The sequence below is a fragment of the Pelophylax lessonae genome, assembly GCF_965119305.1.
Source record: "Pelophylax lessonae genome assembly, chromosome: 2".
Classification (NCBI taxonomy): Eukaryota; Metazoa; Chordata; class Amphibia; order Anura; family Ranidae; genus Pelophylax; species Pelophylax lessonae.
In genome coordinates, this window is record NC_138769.1 from 108,669,522 (window position 1) to 108,694,347 (window position 24,826).

At 44.3% G+C, this 24,826-nt stretch overlaps 1 protein-coding gene across 1 annotated transcript in view; it reads left to right on the forward strand.

Annotated features, from left to right (window-relative positions):
• The first annotated feature begins 9,027 nt into the window (after positions 1-9,027).
• The window catches only part of NIT2 (nitrilase family member 2), a 30,053-nt gene continuing 14,254 nt past the window's right edge, over positions 9,028-24,826 (forward strand). Inside the window, exons 1-5 of the mRNA XM_082245509.1 lie at positions 9,028-9,112; positions 16,564-16,682; positions 17,810-17,930; positions 18,105-18,193; positions 20,515-20,608. Coding sequence (XP_082101635.1) covers positions 9,088-9,112; positions 16,564-16,682; positions 17,810-17,930; positions 18,105-18,193; positions 20,515-20,608 — 448 coding nt within the window. The 5' untranslated portion in view covers positions 9,028-9,087. The remainder of the gene's footprint in view (positions 9,113-16,563; positions 16,683-17,809; positions 17,931-18,104; positions 18,194-20,514; positions 20,609-24,826) is intronic.

Consider the following 24,826-nt stretch of genomic DNA (forward strand, 5'->3'; position numbering starts at 1 on the left):
ACTGCCCCCCTCTCTAGAGGTGAAATTTACTAGGGATTAGGAGGTGACAGGAGAGGAATGTGGCACTGGCCATGGCTGCGCCCTAGGTGGCAGTGCGCCCTAGGCGGCTGCCTAGTTTACCTAGTGGTAGCACCGGCCCTGGTGTAGTACTTTGAAGGTTGCCACTAGTGATCCCAAATAGGAAGAAAGAGTACTCAATCGAATATAAAAATTTTAAGTTTATTACAACATGTTAAAAATATATCAGAACAATACATGCATGATGGGTATATATAGACCAACATTGTCCCCTTAGAATGAGAGTGGTAATTGGCTATACAAAGAGACCTGTTTGACGCCCATGCGTGTAACTATTCTTAGTTCTTTAAAGATGAAGGGTCTGCAATGATTTCTAATATCGGGCCAAACAAGAAGTCAATGTGCCAGTACCAGAGGATCACTACGCTTTTCGCATATAGCTTCCTCAGGGGATCCTATTAGTACTGGGAGATTCAGCATAATTAAAATATAATATACAATATTTAAGTACACATATCATTTTATCAAATTGCAAACTATATCATGATACATTCCTCAGTGGACATTGTCTATATTTCAAACCCTTAGAAAATATCAATACATGTTTGAGTACTTATAAGTACCTACCCAGACTCAGATAGGGAACAAGAGGCACCCTGTCCAAAGTGCGGTAAGGAAAGGGGAAAAGCTGCATATGGGCTTCCCCGGTAGGAATCTGCACTGAGCACTATGCAGCCGGCAAAATATAACCTGACAAATAAATGAATATAATATTACATTTTATCAGTATGTGTTGATTATCAAAAATAAGAACCTTTCTGTAATGAACAGAAAAAGCAGCCATTTATATTTAATATTTAGATTTTGGAAGATAAGATCAAAGTAAGTCCATGTATTCAGGCCTGTCCCTATACTTGTAGAATCGTATTTATGTATGTCTAATAGAAAACTTACTTGAACAGACAAAATTGGATAAACTTCATAATAAGGATAGGGGTGGAATAATTTCGTCCCCAGTATGTCAGCGGTCTCTGCTGAAGAAATAAATAAAGACAGAGAGATAAAATCGCTGTATGAAGGGATAATAAAAAAGAAAAAAGTACCAGCAATGTCAAAAGTTCAGGGACTGACCTTATACTGTACGTAGAAGCCTTTGTGCTGATCCTGGCTGCAAATGGACCCTCTGCAGAGGAGGTAGATGAGATGTCCACTTTGGTCATCTCAGTATATCCCCCCTATATTCAGGAGGGATTAAATGGCTGCTGAGGGTATAGCTCCTCCCCTCCGCCCACCGGGCTACGTATCTCATGGCGTAACCGCGAGTAGGTGTGTCTCCAGGCATGCGCGGCAAAACAACTCAGATGAGGAGGATACTCCTATCACATATAAAAACAAATCTCAATTTTGTCCGTCATTACAGTCAAATGGGAACATTTGGGCATTTGTACAAAAGGTTAGTTATGATATCAACCACATTATTGCCTCCCAATCTGGACCTGATAATTTAACCACTTAAGCCCCGGAAGATTTTACCCCCTTCCTGACCAGGGCCTATTTTGCGATTCGGCACTGCGTGACTTTAACGGACAATTGCGCGGTCGTGCAACGCTGTACCCAAATGAAATTGGCGTCCTTTTTTTCCCACAAACAGAGCTTTCTTTTGGTGGTATTTGATCATCTGTGCGATTTTTTGATCATGCGCTATAAACAAAAAAGGAGCGACAATTTTGCAAAAATAACAATATTTTTCACATTTTTTTTATATGAAATTCCCCCCAAAAAAATGTAAAAATCTAAATTTTTTAACATTTTTGGCCAATTTGTTTTCTGCTACATATGTTTGGTAAAAAAAATTGCAATAAGCGTATTTTGATTGGTTTGCGCAAAAGTTATTGCGTTTACTAACTAAGGGACAGATTTCTGTCATTTTTGGTGTTTTTTTTTTTAACGAGTAATGGCGGCGATCTGCAATTTTTTTTTTTCTTTTGCGGGCTTGCGGGACTGCGACATTGCGGCGGACAGATCAGACCCTTGACTGACATTTTTGACACTTTTGGGGGTACCAGTGACATTACTACAGTAATCATTGCTATACATATGCACTGTTACTGTAAAAATGACACTGGCATGGAAGGGGTTAAATTTGTCCCTAGGGGCGTGTTTCTTACTGTAAAGGGGCGTGACTTTTTTTATGTAACCACAGAGATATACGATCCTAAATAGCAGGGAGAATGACAGGCGGCTTTGTTTACATCAGCCGCCTGCCTTTCTCCCTCTGTAACGGACAATCGCGAGTGACCGGCGGACATCCGAGCCACCGGTCACTCGCGCTGGAGTGTCCAAGAACGAGCGGGCGAGTGACGATTTATACATCACTTTGCCCAGGAGGGGCTGACTGCCGCCGTATATAGTCATGCGGCAGTCTGCAAGCGGTTAAAATCATCTTTACAAAATGCCTAAAATAGCCTAGAAAGCAATCCGGATTTGATTATTAACCACTTAAGGACCGCCCACCGCAGTTATACTGCGGCAGGCAGCCCCTCCTGTGCAAACCGACGTAGGTATACGTCGGTCGCGCGCCTGCAGCTAGGGGGCATTCGAATGCACGGGGCAGGTGGCTCTGATTGCCGCCTGACACCCGCGATCATTCCCCGCTGAGAGAGAAGAACAGGCAGCTGTTGTAAACACCTTCTATATAGGATTACAGGTCTCTATGATAATTTCACAAGCAATGCCCCCCCCCCCCCCCCCCACAGTTAGAATCACTCCCCTAGGCTCACATTTAACCCCCTTGATCACTCACAGTATTAACCCCTTCCCTGCCAGTGTCATTATTACAGTAACAGTGCATATTGTTAGCTCTGATTACTGTAGTAATGTCATTGGTCCTCCCAAAAGTGTCAAAAATGTCAGTTAGGGGTCCGATCTGTCCGCCAGAATGTCGCAGACCCGCTAAAAATCACAGATCGCCGCCATTACTAGTAAAAAAAAAAAAAAAAACAATAAAAATAGCATAAATCTTTCCCGTAGTTAGTAGACGCGATAACTTTTGCGCAAACCAATCAAATTGGCCTAAAATGTTAAACAATTTTGATTTAAACATTTTTTTTTGGTAATGTTATATAGCAAAAAGTGAAAAATATTATTTTTTATTTTTAATTTTTTTAGAATTGTCGCTCTTTTTTTGTTTATAGCGCAAAAAAAAAAAATCGCAGAGGTGATCAAATACCACCAAAAGAAAACTCTATTTGTGGGAAAAAAAGGACATAATTTTTATTTGGGTACAGCGTCGCATGACCGCGCAATTGTCCGTTAAAGTTAAAATGGCCTGGTCATTAAGGGGACAAATCCTTCCGGTCAAGAAGTGGTTAAACCCTTGGATAAGGGAGGCCATGTAGTGTTATTGAATAAGGGACAATATCTGACTGTGTCAGAAGATATTGTCCAACCAAGAATGGTATAAACTAATCACTGAAATTATGCTTCCGAAATACTACAAAAAATATAGAACCATTATCAATGAGGCCTATTCCATGGCCCTCATTGATAAGGATACTTGGAACTTTCTGAATGTTAAACACTGTGTTACCCCAACCTTCTATGCCTTGCCAAATGTCCACAAAAATCTTGTGACCCCCCCAGGCAGACCAATCGTTTCCGGTCTGGTTTGCTTGACCCAACATGCAAGCAAACTTATAGATGACTATTTAAGACCCTTCGTCTCTTCTCTCCCGTCCTATATACAGGACACTAGGGACCTGCTACGCACCCTGGATGGTCCCCTGGGGTGCATGGCTGGTCACTATAGATATGAAGGCTCTATATAGCTCAATTATTATAATAATAATTATTGGGTTATTGGTGATTTCCTCAAGGAAAAGCAAAGATCCCTATGGCCTTATAACTCATTCGTGCTCAAGCTTTTGGAATATTTCCTCTTCCACAACGTTTTTGTATTTCGGGGCTCCCATTTTCTCAAGGTGCAGGGGGTTGCGATGGGGACGCGTTGTTCCCCATCGTATGCCAACCTGTACCTGGGGGGATGGGAGCGACAGTTGTATTTTAATGAGGACGCATTGATGGCGCTGTGCCATGTTTCATCATGTCACAGATACATCGATAATGTCTTCATGATCTGGGATGGCACGAAAGCGAAATTAAATACATTTATGAATCACCTGAGTTGCAATGAATTCAATTTGAAATTCACCATGGAATGCAGCCAGGAAAAGGTTATGTTCCTAGATGTACAGATTAGGGTGGATGAACACAGGGATCTTTTCTCTGACCTATACAGGAAACCATCATCAGCCAATACTATATTACACACAACAAATGCCCATCCCAGATCTTTGGTGCAGAGTATTCCCTATGGACAATATCTCAGACTAAGTAGAAACTGCACAAAAGAGGAGGACTTTCTGATACGAGCTAAAGAGCTACAAAAAAGACTTCTTGGGAGGGGTCATACAAAAACTTGCCTCAAGAAGGCCTTCGATAGAGCCAAACAAAAAAATAGAAACTCTCTTATTCACGCTAGGAGACAAGATACACAATCTCAACAAACAAGACTTATCACAAAGTTTTCTAAACAACATTCACAGGTATGAACCAGTGTTAATTTTGGCAGCAAATTTCAATTTAGTTTTAGTCTTAGTCTTAGGACTAAAATGGCATTTTAGTTTTAGTCCTATTTTAGTCTTCTGCAAGTGTTTTAGTTTTAGTCGTATTTAGTCGACTAAAACTCCAGTATATTTTAGTCGACTAAAACGCCCTACATTTTAGTCGACTAAAACTCATTTTAGTCATCTATAATCAAATGGGTACAGTTCAATTGTAATTTGTAATGCATTATTTAAGCATTTCTCTACAATTTCCAAACTCATTATATACTACTGCTGGTCCTGGAGTGAAAAATCTAATATGTTATTATTTATGCTTTGAGCATGCACCAGTGTGAATTTTTGGCAGCAAATTTCGATCTAGTTTTAGTTATAGTCTTTTGACTAAAATGCCATTTTAGTTTTAGTCGTATTTTAGTCATCTGAATTGTGTTAGTCGACGAAAACGTTTTAGTCTGTTTTAGTCGACGAAATTAACACTGGTATGAACCATATTGGCATCTGCTCAATGAAGATGCCATTCTGGCCAAGTATGTGGGCATGTCCTTATTTATATCTTCAGCAGAGACTGCTGACATACTGGGGACAATATGATTCTACCCCTATCCTTATTTTGAAGTTTATCCAAATTTTTCTGTTCTAGTAAGTTTTCTATTGGACATACATATATACGATTATACAAGTATAGGGACAGGCCTGAATACATAGATAATAATCAACACATACTGATAAAATATAATATTATATTCATTTATTTGTCAGGTTATATTTGGCCTCAGGGCAAGCTTCCTATTTTTGCTGACTGAATAGTGCTCAGTGCAGATTCCTCCTGGGGTAGGTACTTATAAGTACTCAAACATGTATTCATATATTCTAAGGGTTTGAAATATGGACAACGTCCCCTGAGGAATGTATCATGATATAGTTTTGATTTGATAAATATTGTATATTATATTTTAACTATGCTGAATCTCCCAGTACTAATAGGAACCCCTGAAGAAGCTATATGTGAAACGCGTAGTAATACTCTGGTACTATAGTGCACATTGACTTCCTGTTTGGCCCGATATTAGAAATCATTGCAGACCCTTCATCCTTAAAGAACTAAGAATATTTACACGCATGGGTGTCAAACAAGTCTCTGTGTATAGGCAATTACCACACTCATTCTAAGGGGAAGATATTAGTGTATATACCCATCATGCATGTATTGTTCTGAAATATGTTTAACAATTTTAACATGTAATTATCGTAACATTTTTATATTCGATTGAGTACTCTTTCTTCCTATTTGGGATCACTAGTGGCAACCTTCAAAGTCCTACACAAATCCTTCTTTTTCTTTGTACAATCAATTTGGATGTAGTGCCATGTTATATAAGTTACGTCTCTATATCCCTTGTTCTTCCGGATGCATGCACCTCTAGTCAATATTGTCCAATCAGCTCATTTAATTTCTCTTTGTGGGTTGGACTAGCAGGGATGACTCAGAGTGCGCAAGTAATCTCCAGAAATAATGAATTTAAAGAGGTTGTAAACCTCCAAAAAAAATAAATAAATAAAAAAATAACCTGAAAGACAAAGCCATAATGAGCTAGTATGCCAGGCATTCTAGCTCATTATGAAATAACTACCTTAGAACAAAGCCCCCGCAGCAGCGCCCGCACACTGCTGACACGGCCGACATCTTCACCCGTCTTCCTTCCGGGTTCGCATCCTCCGGCCATCTGATTGGCCGGAGCTGCAATGACGGCACTCCCGCACATGCGTGCGGGAGCTGCTGTTCACGGCACAGGGCTCTGAAGGAACAGTACGGGCGGCTGTTTCTTCAGAGCGCATGCGCCAGTGATGTCATTGGCTGCATGCAAAGTAAATATCTGCTAAGGCCCCCGTTCACATAGGGGCGATCCGACTTCGGGTGGTGACCTCCGAGGTCGCGGTGCGAGCAGCGCGCCGCGACCTCGGAGCGGCCGCCACGGACTTCATAACATTGAAGTCTATGGCGGTCGCCTCCTGGTTGCCCCAAAGAAGCTCCGGACCCTTTTTCTAGGTCGGAGCGACTTGTGTCGCTCCTATTAGAACGGGTCCGCAGCTTCCCTATGGGAGGCGACCAGGTCGCCTCACAGGTCGCCCTAGTGTGAACCGGGACTAAAAGGTACATGTTTAGGAGATATTTACAGTACCTATAGGTAAAAGTTACAGAGGAAGCTTTACTTTCTCTTTAGCATGTTAAAACTAATATAGTCAATCTTCTGAAACAATTTCCGAAAATTCGAATCGATTCAGAACAACGAATATAGGAAACGAATGTGAATATAGAAAACGAATTCCGAAAAATGAATCATCCTAACATTATGAATAAGACGAAACAAAGTGATTTGCTTAATGTTTGAATGCGAAACAAGACATATCTCCACTGGAAACGTCTTGGAGTGGTGAGATGGAGCGGTTACTCCAACCAATGTACAACTATTTATATATATATATATATATATATATATATATATATACTCCAATTGAAGCCACCCATAGCAACCTGATGACTGCTAAGATGGCTAATATCCTGTAAAGCTGGCTATACACTTGTAGATTTTTTAACAAACATTTGTTGGAAAATTTTTAGGACAATTAATGACTTGACAAATGTCATTCAAATGTTCTTCAAAATTCCGCTGCATTAACGGTCGGTTCACACCTAAATTGCATTGGAACACGTGCGTTCCCGTGCAATTCCCACACTGTGTGTTTGACAACCTATTTATTTGAATGGGCTGCAAAATGCACCGGAATGCACAAAAAATAGTGCTTGCTACTACTTTTAATAGCACACCGCACCAAACCACATGGTACTACGGTTCCATGCGTTCTGGTGGCCGTAAATGCATTGTGTTTGCAATCTGCATTTGGAATGCTGTTGAAAATGTATTGGTATCTGCATGCAGAATGCGGTTCGGGAAATGTGCACGAAAATTGCTTTTGCTGCACTGCGTTCTGCTGTGAACCGGTGTCACGTCGGATAATGCCTTCCATCGGATAGTGCATCCGACGGACTGCGCATGCGCGGTAGATGGCGTCACTCCAGCTGACCGCTCCCGGGGAAGAAGTGGAAATCACGAAATGCGTCGGGGCGTGACCAGGCGGTGTAACCAGGCTGTGTAAGAGGAGTTCGGATTACCCAGAAGGCGCGGCGTCCACGGCGTGGAGCCTGGACATCATCTCCCGAAGGGCATCCCTCTCCTATTCGTGACTGTTTTTTTGCGTTTGATGACATACAAGACATGTGAGTGTGTTACCTTATGTTTTATTTTTATTTAATAAAACCCTTTTAAACGGTATCACGCTATTGGGATTATGTTCTCTCCTCCCCATATGCTGCTGAGCTTTTTTTGACTGTGCTGGTGTGATTCCTGGTGTGGATACTCTGGACCAGTGACCATCATTATAAGCCTGAATGCTCAAACACGAAAGTGGATTGGGCCACAGCATCTGGTGAGTGGGCAATTCTCCTCCCCCCTTGGAGCACGGTGGTGGTGGTGATCCTTTTAAGAAACACGTCTTTGTACATTATCATCCCAGGAGATAGAGTGAAGGAATATGGACTGTTTGAGTCATTTCTGAACTTTTTCCTGCTGCCTATGTGACATTTATTGCATTTCGGACTTTTGTGCAGTGGGCACAGTATTTTTTTGGCACTTGCTTCTTGACAAGTTTGCGCTACTATATATATATATAGGGATATTGTTGAGTATCTATCTATTATATATCTTTTTCTATATGTTTTAGTTAAGTAGCTGCATAGCCAATTTATTTATTGGTGAGTGGTCCTCATTTGAAGCGCTTGGGATAGCTTATACCTTTATTTGGTTTTCGGTGGGCATTTAAGCTGTCATATTATATACAACTTTGATCCAACTTTTCATTCTCTGGAACACAGCCGCATCAAAGGTCACACAAAAGTAGTGCTGGCACCTTTTTGAAATCGCTGTGACTTTAATTTGCACCAATCTGAACAGGTGCCATTAAAAAGAATGGGCTGCGACTTGTCATGTGACTTTGATGTCCAAAGTCGCATAACAATAGAGCCTCCAAAATGGAAACCAGTCTTGGCTTTATTTACACTTTAAATAGTGGATGTCTATGGATTCGTTTGCAGAGAGAGGATATCACTGTCACCTTATCTGCTCTCATCTGATTGTATTAGTTCATTATAGACATCAGTCATTGCACACCTTTTATTACATACAGCCGATCATCTACTCTCCCATGAGCTCTGCACAACCACACTCTACACTAAGCAGCATAACACACCAAAACATTCATTTACAATGGCTGTATATCTTCACTGGACTACACTTCCCAGCATCCTCTCTGCTCCTGGGTGGGCGGGGAGGAGGGTCACTTCCTGTGTGTAGTAGGTGACAGCCAGGACAAGGGCTCCTGGAGCAGTATGCAAGCAGCTAGAGCCATGGCAAGTGAGTAGTGACTCCTGTATAGGGATTTATATATAGTGACTTCTTTATAGTGACTCCTGTATAGGGATTCATATATAGTGACTTCTTTATAGGGACTCCTGTATAGAGACCCATATATAGAGATTCATATATAGCGACTCCTGTATAGAGATTCATATATATTGACTTCTGCATAGTGACTCCTGTATAGAGGTTCCTGTATAGAGATTCATGTATAGGGACTCCTGTATGATGACTTCTTTATAGGGACTCCTGTATGGGGACTTCTTTATAGGGACTCCTATATAGAGACCCATATATATAGTGACTCCTGTATAGAGATTCATATATAGTGACTCCTATATAGAGATTCATATATAGTGACTCCTGCATTGTGACCCCTGTATATAGACTCATATATAGTGGCTCCTGTATAGAGACCCATATATAGCAGCTTCTGTATAGAGATTCATATATAGTGACTCCTGTATGGTGACTTCTTTATAGGGACTCCTGCATTGTGACTCCTGTATAGAGACCCATATATAGTGTCTCCTGTATAGAGATTCATATATAGTGACTCCTATATAGTGACTCCTGTATAGTGTAGACATACACTATATATGACTCCTGTATAGAGATTCCTGAATCTCTATAATACTGCATAGTGACTCCATTATCGAGATTCATATATAGTGACTCCTGTATCGAGATTCATATATAGTGACTCCTGTATCGAGATTCATACATATAGTGGCTCCTGTATAGACACCCATATATAGTGGTTCCTGTTTAGAGATTCATATATAGTGACTCCTGTATAGAGATTCATATATAGGGACTCCTGTATAGAGATTCATATGTGGTGACTCCTATATAGTGACTCCTGTATAGTGTAGACATACACTGTATAGTGACTCCTGTATAGAGACTCCTGTATAGAGATTCATATATAGTGACTCCTGTATAGTGAATGACTGTCAGGGACTGAGAACATGTTACAGAAGACTGTCAGGGACTGAGAACGTGTCACAGAAGACGGTTGGGGACTGAGAACGTGTCACAGAAGACGGTCGGGGACTGAGAACGTGTCACAGAAGACGGTCGGGGACTGAGAACGTGTCACAGAAGACGGTCGGGGACTGAGAACGTGTCACAGAAGACGGTCGGGGACTGAGAACGTGTCGCAGAAGACGGTCGGGGACTGAGAACGTGTCCCAGAAGACGGTCGGGGACTGAGAACGTGTCACAGAAGACGGTCGGGGACTGAGAACGTGTCCCAGAAGACGGTCGGGGACTGAGAACGTGTCACAGAAGACACTCGGGGACTGAGAACGTGTCGCAGAAGACGGTCGGGGACTGAGAACGTGTCACAGAAGACAGTCGGGGACTGAGAACGTGTCGCAGAAGACGGTCGGGGACTGAGAACGTGTCGCAGAAGACGGTCGGGGACTGAGAACGTGTCACAGAAGACGGTCGGGGACTGAGAACGTGTCACAAAAGACGGTCGGGGACTGAGAACGTGGTGACTCCTATATAGTGACTCCTGTATAGTGTAGACATACACTGTATAGTGACTCCTGTATAGAGACTCCTGTATAGAGATTCATATATAGTGACTCCTGTATAGTGAATGACTGTCAGGGACTGAGAACATGTTACAGAAGACTGTCAGGGAGTGAGAACGTGTCACAGAAGACGGTCGGGGACTGAGAACGTGTCACAGAAGACGGTCGGGGACTGAGAACGTGTCACAGAAGACGATCGGGGACTGAGAACATATCACAGAAGACGGTCGGGGAGTGAGAACGTGTCACAGAAGACGGTTGGGGACTGAGAACGTGTCACAGAAGACGGTCGGGGAGTGAGAACGTGTCACAGAAGACGGTCGGGGAGTGAGAACGTGTCACAGAAGACGGTCGGGGAGTGAGAACGTGTCACAGAAGACGGTCGGGGACTGAGAACGTGTCACAGAAGACGGTCGGGGACTGAGAACGTGTCACAGAAGACGGTCGGGGACTGAGAACGTGTCACAGAAGACGGTCGGGGAGTGAGAACGTGTCACAGAAGACGGTTGGGGACTGAGAACGTGTTACAGAAGACTGTCAGGGACTGAGAACGTGTTACAGAAGACGGTTGGGGACTGAGAACGTGTCACAGAAGACGGTTGGGGACTGAGAACGTGTCACAGAAGACAGTCGGGGACTGAGAACGTGTCACAGAAGACGGTCGGGGACTGAGAACGTGTCACAGAAGACAGTCGGGGACTGAGAACGTGTCGCAGAAGATGGTCGGGGACTGAGAACGTGTCGCAGAAGACGGTCGGGGACTGAGAACGTGTCGCAGAAGACGGTCGGGGACTGAGAACGTGTCGCAGAAGACGGTCGGGGACTGAGAACGTGTCGCAGAAGACGGTCGGGGACTGAGAACGTGTCGCAGAAGACGGTCGGGGACTGAGAACGTGTCGCAGAAGACGGTCGGGGACTGAGAACGTGTCCCAGAAGACGGTCGGGGACTGAGAACGTGTCCCAGAAGACGGTCGGGGACTGAGAACGTGTCGCAGAAGACGGTCGGGGACTGAGAACGTGTCGCAGAAGACGGTTGGGGACTGAGAACGTGTTACAGAAGACTGTCGGGGACTGAGAACGTGTTACAGAAGACGGTTGGGGACTGAGAACGTGTCACAGAAGACGGTTGGGGACTGAGAACGTGTCACAGAAGACAGTCGGGGACTGAGAACGTGTCACAGAAGACGGTCGGGGACTGAGAACGTGTCACAGAAGACAGTCGGGGACTGAGAACGTGTCGCAGAAGATGGTCGGGGACTGAGAACGTGTCGCAGAAGACGGTCGGGGACTGAGAACGTGTCGCAGAAGACGGTCGGGGACTGAGAACGTGTCGCAGAAGACGGTCGGGGACTGAGAACGTGTCGCAGAAGACGGTCGGGGACTGAGAACGTGTCCCAGAAGACGGTCGGGGACTGAGAACGTGTCGCAGAAGACGGTCGGGGACTGAGAACGTGTCGCAGAAGACGGTCGGGGACTGAGAACGTGTCGCAGAAGACGGTCGGGGACTGAGAACGTGTCCCAGAAGACGGTCGGGGACTGAGAACGTGTCACAGAAGACGGTCGGGGACTGAGAACGTGTCACAGAAGACGGTCGGGGACTGAGAACGTGTCGCAGAAGACGGTCGGGGACTGAGAACGTGTCGCAGAAGACGGTCGGGGACTGAGAACGTGTCACAGAAGACGGTCGGGGACTGAGAACGTGTCACAGAAGACGGTCGGGGACTGAGTGAGAACGTGTCACAGAAGACGGTCGGGGACTGAGAACGTGTCACAGAAGACGGTCGGGGACTGAGTGAGAACGTGTCACAGAAGACGGTCGGGGACTGAGAACGTGTCACAGAAGACGGTCGGGGACTGAGAACGTGTCACAGAAGACGGTCGGGGACTGAGTGAGAACGTGTCACAGAAGACGGTCGGGGACTGAGAACGTGTCACAGAAGACGGTCGGGGACTGAGAACGTGTCACAGAAGACGGTCGGGGACTGCAGTGCTTTAGGAGTTTGAGACATCGGAGATTGCAGACATGGTTCAGGAGACTCCCTTCACATTTGCCGGTTACATTGTTGTGTTACTGCATGCACATTAATGGGGAACTTCTTTCCTCCATGCATGTTTCTTTCCCCTCCTGGCGTGTCCCCTGGGCTGTCCTCAGAATCCAGCGATCCCACATCACACAGGGGATCCTGCTCTGATTACATCAGTGGGAGTTCTAGTTCTTGCAGCCGCCCTCCTGATAACACACGTGTGGTGGAGATCGCTCTGAAGCCTTCTGGGATGCTTGACATGAGTATCCCCAGGGGCTTTGGACGGGGCAAAATGGTATTGCAAAATAAAAGAAAAAAATGAGATGTCCAATTCTTTAAGAGGGGCGGGGATCACATTCTGAATTTCACGCATATTATTGTACGCTGTATTAAGGCAATACTAAAAACCAGATCTGCCCCTTATATAAATGCAGATCACACATGTAAACCTGCCGCTGGTGACTACTCACAATGATGGGATCACTAAAAGGTACAGTCAGATTACGCATCGCTTTCCATGGGTCCTCCAATGCTGGCTGGAGGAGTGAGGCACAGCTCCTTTACCGAGAGAAATGCTGCCGATTGTTACTCAGGACTGCAAGTGTACCATGGACCCCCATACCGGGCCCAGCACTGAGTGAGGGGAGGTGGTCCCAGGCTTTCCCTACAGGTGACATGAAATAGATCTACAGTCAGAAACTTCACTCTGACTTTCTAATATGCCAGACACCCCAAAAGTATTGCAGCCAGGTAACTAGTATTCACATGAGGTCAGCAGTGACTACTCCTGGTACTTTTCTCAGGACTGGTTTCCTTTTTAATTTGATTTATTTCAGGTACTTGTATAGCACCGGTAATGTATGCAGTGCTTTACATATTTATTATACATTCACATCAGTCCCTGCCCTCAAGGAGCTTACAATCTAAGGTCCCTAACTCACATTCCTACATACACTATATTGTCAAAAGTATTGGGACACCTGCCTTTCCATGCACATAATGGCATCCCTTTTAGTCCGTAGGGTTCAATATTGAGTTGGCCCACCCTTTGCAGCTATAACAGCTTCAACTCTTCTGGGAAGGCTGTCCGCAAGGTTTGGGAGTATGTCTATGGGAATGTTTGACCATTCTTCCAGAAGCGCATCTATGAGGTCAGGCACTAATATGGACAAGAAGGTCTGGTTCGCAGTCTTCGCTCTAATTTATCCGAAAGGTGTTGAGGGCAGACCAGCCAAGTTCCTCCACCACAAACTCGCTCATCCATGTCTTTATGGACCTTGCTTTGTGCACTGGTCCAAATCCTTTGGTGGAGGAGGATTAGGGTGTGGGGTTGGCTTCAGGGGTTGGGCTTGGCCCCTTAGTTCCAGTAAAGGGAACTCCTTAAGGTGTCAGCATACCAAGACATTTTGGATAATTTCATGGTCCCAACTTTGTGGGAACAGTTTGGGGATGACCCCTTGCTGTTCCAACATGACTGCGCACCAGTGCACAAAGCAAGGTCCATAAAGACATGGATGAGCGAGTTTGGAGTGGAGGAACTTGACTGACCTGCACCTGAACCTGAGTCCTGACCTCAACCCAATAGAACAACTTTTGGCATGAATTCGATCGCAGACTGCGAGCCAGGCCTTCTCGTCCAACATCAGTGCCTGACCTCACAAATGCGCTTCTGGAAAAACGGTCAAACATTCCCATAAACACACTCCTAAACCTTGTGGGCAGCCTTCCCAGAAGTGTTGAAGCTGTTATAGCTGCAAAGGGTGGGCCAACTCCATTTTGATCCCTACAGATTAAAACTGGGATGCCATTAAAATTATGTGCATGTAAAGTCAGGTGTCCCAATACTTTTGACAATATAGCATATATAAGGGCCAATTTAGACAGGCGCTAATTAGCCTAGTATGTCTCTGGAGTGTGGGAGGAAACCAGTGTACCCAGAGGAAACCCATGCAGGCACAGGGAGAACATGCAAACTCTGTGCTGGTAGTGCCATGGTTGGGATTTGAACCAATGACCCTATGCTACCAGGTGGAAGTGCTCACCACTTAGTCACTGTGCTGTGTCTTTTTATGCATTCTTTTTTTACAGTATTTTGGCGGTTTTAACCGCTTGCCGACCGCCGCAAGTAGATATACTGCGGCGGTCAGCCCCTCACAGGCAAAGTGACGTATATATACGTCACTAGCCTGTGAGGCTCTGGGGAGCGCGCGCGTGCCGCCGGCGGCGCGCTCCCGCGTGGTCACGTACCCCCCCCGCGCGTGTGCCCGGCGGACCCGATGTCCAGCGCTCACTCTGCGATCGTCAGGGGAGAGGGAGAAAGGCAGGTGGCTTGTGTAAACAAGCCGCCTGTCATTCTCCCCTGTGTAGAAACGCTGATCATACGGTTCTACTATGTAGGACCGTTGATCAGTGTTCCTAGAGCTCAAGCCACAGCCAATCACAGTTAGAATCAAGCCCCTAGGGACACACACAACCCTCCCTCTCAAATAAAGTTAACCCCTTCACTGCCAGTGTATTTTTACAGTAACAGTGCATATATATAGCACTGATTACTGTAGTAATGTCACTGGTAACCCCAAAAGTGTCAAAAATGTCAGTCAAGGGTCCGATCTGTCCGCCCCAATGTCGCAGTACCGCAAAAAAAATCGCAGATCGCCGCCATTACGCGTTAAAAAAAAAAGCACAACAAAAATGACAAAAATCTTTCCCAATCAAATTACGCTTTTTGCGATTTTTTTTTTTTTTTTTTTTTTTTTTTTTGTACCATAAAACAAATTGGCCGAAAATGTTAAGAAATTTTGATTTTTACTTTTTTTTGGGGGGGAATTTCATATAAAAAAATGTGAAAAATATTGTTTTTTTTTGCAAAATTGGCGCTCTTTTTTTGTTTATAGTGCGTGATCAAAAAATCGCACAGGTGATCAAATACCACCAAAAGAAAGCTCTGTGGGAAAAAAAGGACGTCAAATTCGTGTAGGTACAGCATCGCACAACCGCGCAATTGTCCGAATCGCAAAATACCCCCTGGTCGTTTAGCAGCCAAATCCTCTGGGGCTTAAGTGGTTAAAGCTAAACTCTGGCACAAGAACTTTTATGGAAATATATGTTTCAATAGCTACAAGGGATAGAAATCCATGTTCTGTGCTCCAAATTCATTTGCAAACCCAGTTATTATATATAAAAGTAGTAGTGACATGGTCACTGCACTGTACATAGCCTGTGCAGAGGACAGAGCTTTGGGAGGGGCTCAGCAGGCCCCATCCACTATAGAAAATGATATAGGAGGGGCGGATACAAGACCAGTCACCATGTACAAGGAGAGAGAGCAGCAGTGACCGGTCTTTATTATAGGAAGCTCCTACACAGAGGTAAAGTCTCACACATGATTACTGCACAGATCTGGAAGAAATGCACAAAGCACACCAAGATTCGACTCGGATACACAAGTTTCTTGTATTTAGACAATAGTTGTTTATCCCGGAGTTCAGCTTTAATACAAACTGTACCATAGTAGGAGATGAGGATGATGGGAATTCCAATGGTGGTGATTAACTGGTGGTAGTAAAAGGGTGTCAGGACTGGTTAGCTTTAGGAAATGAATATGGCATATTATTGTAGTTATGGGGAGGTCTTATGGTTCCAAGTGGGCCAGCTATCATACTGTGTCTGTATGAGCCAATCATTGGGTCAGGATTGTGCTGAGGTCATTTGTAAATTCTGTTTTATCATCCAAATCCAAGCACACTAATAGTCAGCTGAGTAAACTTTGCTCCGGACAACTTGGCCAGACCTAATGCCAAATATTTATCTGTTACTCAGTAAGATTTTGTTAATAAGTGAACGCAGAATTCTAAAATGACTTGTGTGTTTTTTTCCATAGAATTCCGCCTGGGCCTTGTTCAGCTCTTTGTGTCTCCTGTAAAAGCAGATAATCTGAAGAGGGCAACCGAGCTGGTAAAACAGGCGGCCCAGCAAGGAGCTCAGATTGTGGCGCTGCCGGTGCGTATCGAAATCATTTCATATTCCCCATACAAGCGGGAGCTTTGTGTTTCCATTGGGCTCTGTTCACAGTCGGTGTGACCCACGTTCTGGGGGAAGGGTAACCCATTCATTTCAAAGGGCTGCCCTTAATGTAGAAACGTGGGTAAAGAAGTTCTCAACCCTTTTTTTAAATCATGCCAAGTGGAATCGCATGGTGCTGTGGCACCATGCAGTTTTGTGCGTGTGAAAACAGGGGCATTCTGGTGCCATTAAGAATTAATAGCGCTAACAGACAGTTGGTATATGTTTCGATTAATAGGTCTCACCCTTTTATTTTATAATTAAATTTTTTTTTTTGTGTATAATGTTTAATATGTAACACAAATAACTGACCTCAGGGCGATGATGCCATATATTGTTATTGCCTCCCTTTTCATGCATACCTTTTAAATAAATAATTAAAAAATAAATAAATAATAGCCCCCCTGCAGGTCTGCTAAAGATCAGTGCATTTTGGATGTGTATCAGGACCGTGCACGATTTTAGGAACATTCTGGACCAGCACCTTGGGTGCTTCCTGGGAAGGTTCCTTTCCTGTATATTCCATTTATCGTGTATCGCCCTTTCATTGGGTGACCAGTGATATTTTTTTCCAATCATTTTTATTTTGATTTTTCGGTAGAAAAAGTAAAACTCAGCAGGTAGATTGACTACAAATAAGGTACATTAGTTGTGCATAAGAATACAAAAAATTCTTAACATAAAAAACATCATATGGTCAATATGAATGCCACTATGCACAGAAATCCTGAAGGTCTGGACTGGTACACAACGAAAATATACCCTCTCCCGCCCAATCATATTTAATCTCTGAACCCCCCCCCCCCCCCCCGGTTTATCGCAGGGGGCAGGAATGAGGATGATGCTGTGGTGTACTGACAAATAATAGGCCCCTCTACTAGGGCCCTATGAATGGGAGAGGAACATCGTCCCTGTCATCCTCATCCCGCAGCACATCTCCAGGACCAGTGATATTCCAACCATGCTGGGATGCCAGGACTGAGGAACGTGTTCTAATGGCTTACCTGTATGTTGTTCTAAGATCATTTTCTAACTGCTTTCTTTGTCCACATTTTTGACATTAGGAATGTTTTAATTCTCCATACGGAACCAAATTCTTCCCTGAATATGCTGAGAAGATTCCAGGCCAATCTACACAAATGTTGTCCGAAGTAGCCAAAGAGTGTGGAATCTATTTGATTGGAGGTCTGAAACAAAATCTATCTAATCTGCTATTTATTGTGGCCTTTAGGTGGGGTTTCTATGCTATTACCTTTGTTAGCCAGAAAAACCTTCGATGTGCCCCTCTGATTTAGTTTTGACCTGGTTTTCTCTGTTTTCTTGGCTAAATTTTGATGTATTGATGTCATTTCACTTTAGGCTCTATACCAGAGGAGGATTCTGGAAAATTGTACAACACCTGCACTGTGTACGGTCCTGATGGAACATTACTGGTAAAGCACAGAAAGGTAATGGGATGCTTGTGAGCCAACTTGCTGTACAAAGTATTTTAACCATTTCCCACAAACCGTGCACAAAGCTGCTGTTCTGCCCTGTCCCCTCTCTCCCCTGATTGGCTAACTGACTTTGACAGCCGCAGGAGGCAATGGTGCCGCAGCTGTGTCTCAGCCAATCGGGAGAGAGAGTCCCAGACAGCCGAGGGACTCATGGACATCACTAGAAAGAGATGGGCTCAGGTAAGTATTAGGGGGTGCTGGGGGGGCTGCTACACACAGAAGTTTTTTTTTTAACCTAATGCAGAATGCATTAAGATAAAAAAAACAAAACTTCTAACTTTACAACTCCTTTAAGTTCACCATTTGTAAAAAAAAAAAAAAAAAAATCTTTTTGCAGGTAAAAAATGAATTTATTATGTTTTTACATTGCATCCTGTAAACCTTTGCACTCGCTAATAGCAGATCTCAGGTGCAATGCCTGGATTCTGCAGACTCTCCGTACACTGTCTCTTCCTGCCATTCAGTAACTGCCTACCTTTATCCCCTTATCAGAGGTACAATCAATGGACTATGGGGGTGCTCCCCAGCGCACTCGCAGTTTGAGAACTACAAGCCATCAAGTGCAATGGCTGATGGTACTTGTAGTCTATTTATTCAAAGGAAACTGTGGATGAATGATGCAGCCGTGTGGGTGTAGCCCCGCAGAGCCGCGCTGTTTTCAAATTGTGACCACGGGTGTGGGGAGAAGATCCTTTGGGAAGATTTTCCTTCACTTCTTATCTCAAGACACACACAGGAATATATTTCTCCTAGGCAAATGTCACTGGAACAAGTGTCCCCATTAAAAGATTTCCCCTCTATTCCTATTTCAATGAGAACTCAAAAATGTCTCTTACTTCTAGTCCCAATAAAAATGGTCATCAGAACAAACAGAGACAATGAAGATCCCCTGTGGGGACACAGATACCAAAAAAACTGGCGGAGGTTCTTTCTTTCTTCTTCCTTTTTCCAGAGAAATGGCTCAGATGCATCGCCTACACTGTTCTGTTGTCGAATCTATACACACTATACATATATATATATATATGTGTGTGTGTGTGTGTGTGAAGTATCTCACAAAAGTGAGCACACCCCTCACATGTTTGTAAATATTTTATTATATCTTTTCATGTGACAACTCTTTGGACATTTTCACTTAGGGGTGTACTCACTTTTGTTGCCAGTGATTTAGACAGTAATGGCTGTGTGTTGAGTTATTTTTAGGGGACAGCAAATTTACACTGTTATACAAGCTGTACACTCCCTACTTTACATTGTAGCAAAGTGTAATTTCTTCAGTGTTTGTATACTTTTTATAGTACACAAAGTTAGAGATGTAACAGCATGTGCACGTGCCATCAGAGAAATTAGCACTCTCTCCACTAGATGACAATGCAACCCACCACATAAAAAGGCAATCACCAGCCCCAATACAGCAGCTTGATAAAGGAGCACGTGGTGAGTGCAATTCCCTAGTGCGCATGCTCTGAAACGCGTCGCAATCAGGCCGGTGACGTCATCTCGGACAATGCTGCGTTCCAGCTAGAGTCCCAGCTTGAGTTCCTGCCCTCTCTTCCAGCCATCCACCATCTTACCTACATCCTGCCGGCCGGGACGACCCCACAAGTGGCGGTGATGACTCTCAGTGCGAACCAACGCAGCTCCCTTTTACAGGATTATATTATGTGCCTTTTAACCATTTCTTCCAAGTGAGTTTTATTCTTTTTTATCTCATCATTAAATGCCTAACAGTCGACACTCAGAGGCACCTGTATCTTCTTTCTTTTTTGCATGTTTGGAGACCGCTTCTGCCCCCCCCCCCCCCCCCCCCCCCCAAGGCTGGCCCTGAGCTAAACTGACTGGTTATCCTCCACTTCGCTAACAGAGCCTAGAGCTCAAAGGACTGTATGGACTCTGTATCATCATAGATGCACCCCTGCTTGCCCCTCTATCATGTGTTTGTTTATCCCTTGGAGTCTATTCCCTGGTTTTATATGGGGCCTGGACTTCTAGCCAAGTTAAGATTACGTCCCATCTTTTTCTGGCAGAAAGCCCTGCCTCTGGTCATTCAAAAGTCAATTACCAGAGTCCCTACTTCCCAACTTTCAACAATTGAGTGACAGGCGGTAGGAATTAGTGCCAGAGGAGGTGGAAGCCTAATCCCTCAGGTTAGATATTGCACTTTTAAGGCAATCTGCCCATGTCTATTTCACATAATTTTTATGGCTGTACGTTGTGTAAGTTTATGGGTAATTTCCTTTTTAGATGTCTGATGTCCATTTCTTATTCCACAGATCCACCTCTTTAATATTGATGTTCCAGGGAAGATTAGATTCCAAGAATCAGAAACGCTCACCCCAGGAGACAGCTTTTCTGTGTTTGACACACGTATGTTCCTTTTTTATCAGTACTGCAGCTTACACTCACTTCTATTGTCTGTGCCTTGTCTTCTGCTACCATTTTTCTAAAAAAGAAAAAAGAACATTAGGGACAGTAATGAGAGACTGCCGCACACTGATGGCATCATAAAACAACCCTAGGACTGGTTCCTCTAATGCATTTCACTGAACAGATGCATCTCTATTATTAAAGTGCATTCTATACAGTAAGGTAAAAAACCTTCTGCAAGCGGCTAACCCCCCCCCCCCCCCACAGCCCCCAAAATACATATTTGAGCCAAAACTGGAGCCAGCAATGTGCACAAGAGCTGAGGCTGTCTCGACTCTCGCTCCTCATTGGCTCAGATAGAGCAGCAGGCGCAATTCAATCCCACTGTTGTGAAGCACGCATCATTTATTTTAACAAGATATATTCCCATTTATGCACATATTTTTCACTTGTTGGCATAAGCTGGAGTGAGTATTATATTCTGAATTTTATTTTCATCTAATTTTCACATATGAGGTATTGCACCCATACAAGTCTGAGATTGTTTTAGGATTCCCCTTACCTGTTGTATTCCCAGTCCTTCATACACCAACTATAGCGCTGCACATTTTTTCCTCTTTATTTGCAACAGACTGTCTTCTGTAGTGTCAGCAGCTGTATGGTATTTTTGATGGTTGGCGCAGTATTCCCTTCCTACTATGAAAACGTGTGTGTATATATATATATATATATATATATATATATAATGTTTGGGGGTTCTAAGTAGTGTACATAAAAACAAATGGTGTTTATAGTTATCTAGTAGCCTTAACAATGCTGATAAACATTTGCCGGAGGCTCTTTTTTTTTTTTTGACAGAGAACTGCTCTGTATGAATCGAGGACATGCCGTTTAGAGATCTTGGGGGGGGGGGGTGAATCGAGATTGTGATTTTTAACGATTAATCGTGCAGCTCTGCTATATACTACTGGTCAAACACAACACCCCCATTTCGCTAGTTTTTTTTTAGAATGTACCTATTTTTTTGTTTCAATGTACCGTATTTTCCGGCGTACAAGACGACTGGGCGTATAAGACGACCACCCTCATTTTCAAGTTAAAACATAGGTTTTGGGCTATACTCGCCGTATAAGACTACCCCCCCCTTCCGAAGCAAGGCAACACCATTGAAAAACATCAGATTTCTCATAGATCTCCAAGGTACCCCAAGTACTGTAATACATGTAATCTCTCATAATATCTCCAAGGTACCCTAAGTGTAATCTCAAGACGCTGGCTGTGTGGGAATCCTGTACCGGTATACCGTATGTACCGTAGCTTCGGCTACATACAGTATACCATGCTGAGCCAATCGCAGTGAGCGATGTATTCTATTACTGAATGCAAAGCCTGCTCAGATTGGCAGAGTCAGAGAGGCTGGCTGATGTTACTCCGCCAATCCGAGCAGGCTTTGCATTCAATAATAGAGTACATCGCTCTCCCTGATTGGCTCAGCACGGTACACTGTATGTAGCCTGAGCTACGGTACATACGTTATACCGGTACAGGATTCCCACACAGCCAGCGTCTTGAGAGATTACATCTACCAGTAATACTTATACTTACCTTGGAGATATTATACTCGGCGTATAAGACGACCCCCCATTTTTGGGGGATTTTTTTGAGGTTCAAAAGTAGTCTCATACGCCAGAAAATACAGTACTGTACTCTGAAATTAAATCATTCCAGATAGAAAATGTAACCATGGATTAGTTTTGTTTACCTATATTTCACAAAGAGCTGCTTACAGCCTGTCCTTGCAGTGTATGGGCTCAACGATCGCAGCTTTCCATGGCTGTTCATACAGGCAGTGATTACCTGCGGCAATCGTGGCTGGGCACATTCAAAGTGCATCTAGCTCTGATCATCGCAGGTAATCATTGGCTGTGTAAACAGCGATGGAAAGCTGTGGCTGCTGAGCCCATACACTGCAGTGACAGGCTGTCAGCAGCTGCAGCTATTCATGGTTGTTTGCACAACCAGCGATTTACCTGTGGTGATCGCGACTGGGCACCTCCAAAGTGCATAAGTGTTATCCATAGTTCTACCTTGATCATTTGATGATTAATATTCCTGTATGTGGAAAATCTTTGTAAACCCTAGGTGCTGGTTCACACTGGAATCTCACAGGAATGCGCTCTACATTCCCATGCGATGTGGTTTGCTATTTTCAACCCATTCATTTAAATAGGCTGAAATCGCACAGATTGGCACCAAAAGTAACACAATGTCCCTGGATCACATTGTACTATATCTAAGCACTGCATTGTCATTCCGCGTTTGTGGTGTCGTTAGGATTACATTGACACCTGCAGCAGATAGCAAACCCAGTGCATTTTGAATGCAGTGTGGGAAACGCACACAGAACGCAGGTTTCCCACACCGCATTCTGGTGTGAATGGGCCCTAACAATGAACTCCTTTTTCCTCCCTCTTGGTCTGTCTTGTGGTTTATTATTCCAATGGTAGCATTTGGTTAAAGTAGAATTCCAGGCTACCACCTAGTCTTAAAAATGCTCCCTCCCCCCTCCTTCCCCCTCCTAACACCTCTACTAAGTAACCTATGTAAAAAAAAAAATGCATGCATTCAGGGCCGCTGATAGGGCAGTACAACCAGCCCTGCTGTACCGGGCCCGGGCTCCATGAGCTCCACTAGGGGCCCGGGCAGCTTTAAGTTAACTTCTGCCTAAATAAATAGAAATCCTTTAAATTCCATCCCCCACTTCAATTTCATTACAGGGTGTATAAATATATTTTCCTGGGCCCCATGAGGTCAACAGAGGGGCCCAGGAGGTGATAGCAGAGGAGGGACTTTATTTCCATTTTCGGGGCGTAGGCACACTAACCTTGTGCACTGTGAATATGCTGCACTGAATGAATATGTAGTTCCGGCCGCCCTGGCGGAGTGATTCGTTTGTGCATGCTGTGGAATGAGGAAGTGACTGATGAGAGATGGATGAGAGGGCTCAGCAGTGCACAGACCAGCAGCACACAGTGACACTGACAGACTTCTATGGAAGGAAGGTACAGCTCCCAGACTCCCTGACTGTGTGCTTATAATCATATTCATTATGATGATCACAGCACAGCATGTACTTTATGGCTCTGGCTCTGTGTTATATGGCTTTTGGGTGCTGACTTTGTTAACTTATGGCCATACTGATTGTAACACAGTACAGCCTTAACAAAGTCAGCACCCAGCAGCCATGTGACACAGAGCCATAAAGTCCATGCTGTGCTGTGATCATCATAATGAATATGATTATAAGCATGAGTTGCTAGTTCACTCTTGTGTTTGGAAGGGGAAAGGGGGGAGTAAGAACATGCAGCTGAGCCATGTTTTTACCTCCCACTACCACCGCTCCCCTTAAATAGCCTTTCAACCAAGCTTTTCAATTAGGTCCGCCTGTCAGCTTTACATGCGGATCTGATTGAATGTTCCATGTAGGTCTATGGGGGTTTGGATGTAAATGGACTTGTGTCCACCCTCCTTCCTCCGGGTCTGCAGACCTAAATGTTATAGATCAAAGCTAGCATGATGTAAAATGGATATGAGTGCATTTACATCTGGCCACCCATAGAGACATTACAAGTCATTCATAGACAGGGCTATTGATTGGCATGATTTTGGGGCCCGACCCCATTGTGGATCAGTTCGGGGCTAGGCACTTCAAGGTCCTATGGATCCCGGGTTCTGACTTGCAAGAGGTTCAGGACTTCCTGATGCTATGGTCCTCAACAGACATTACCCCATTAGAAAAACACTTGAGGGTTCTCAGTGCAGGGCCACTGATAAGCCAGTACATGAGCTTAGCAGGGAGGGCCCGGGCAGCCTCACAGACAAAATGCACCCCCCGCTCATTCCACTCCTTCTAGCTTAGGGAGTGTTATATACTACATGCAATTCCAGGGCCCCTTTCTGATTATGGGATGGTGGAGGCGGAGCAGTTGAGGGACTTTTTTCTTTTCAACTTTCGGCGCATGCGCATTCCCGCACCTGCTCCGCATGTTGCTGGCTGCTGTGCTAAAGTCCCGGATGCCTGCCACTGTGGCTGCCCATTGCCTACCCTGGCAGAGTGATCTTCCTCCGCTCAGGTCCCCACTCAGCAGCCGAGATCAAGAGGCTTATGTGAGGCGGGTGGCAGCAGCAGTGGCAAGGAGAGACAGCTTACAGTGAGCA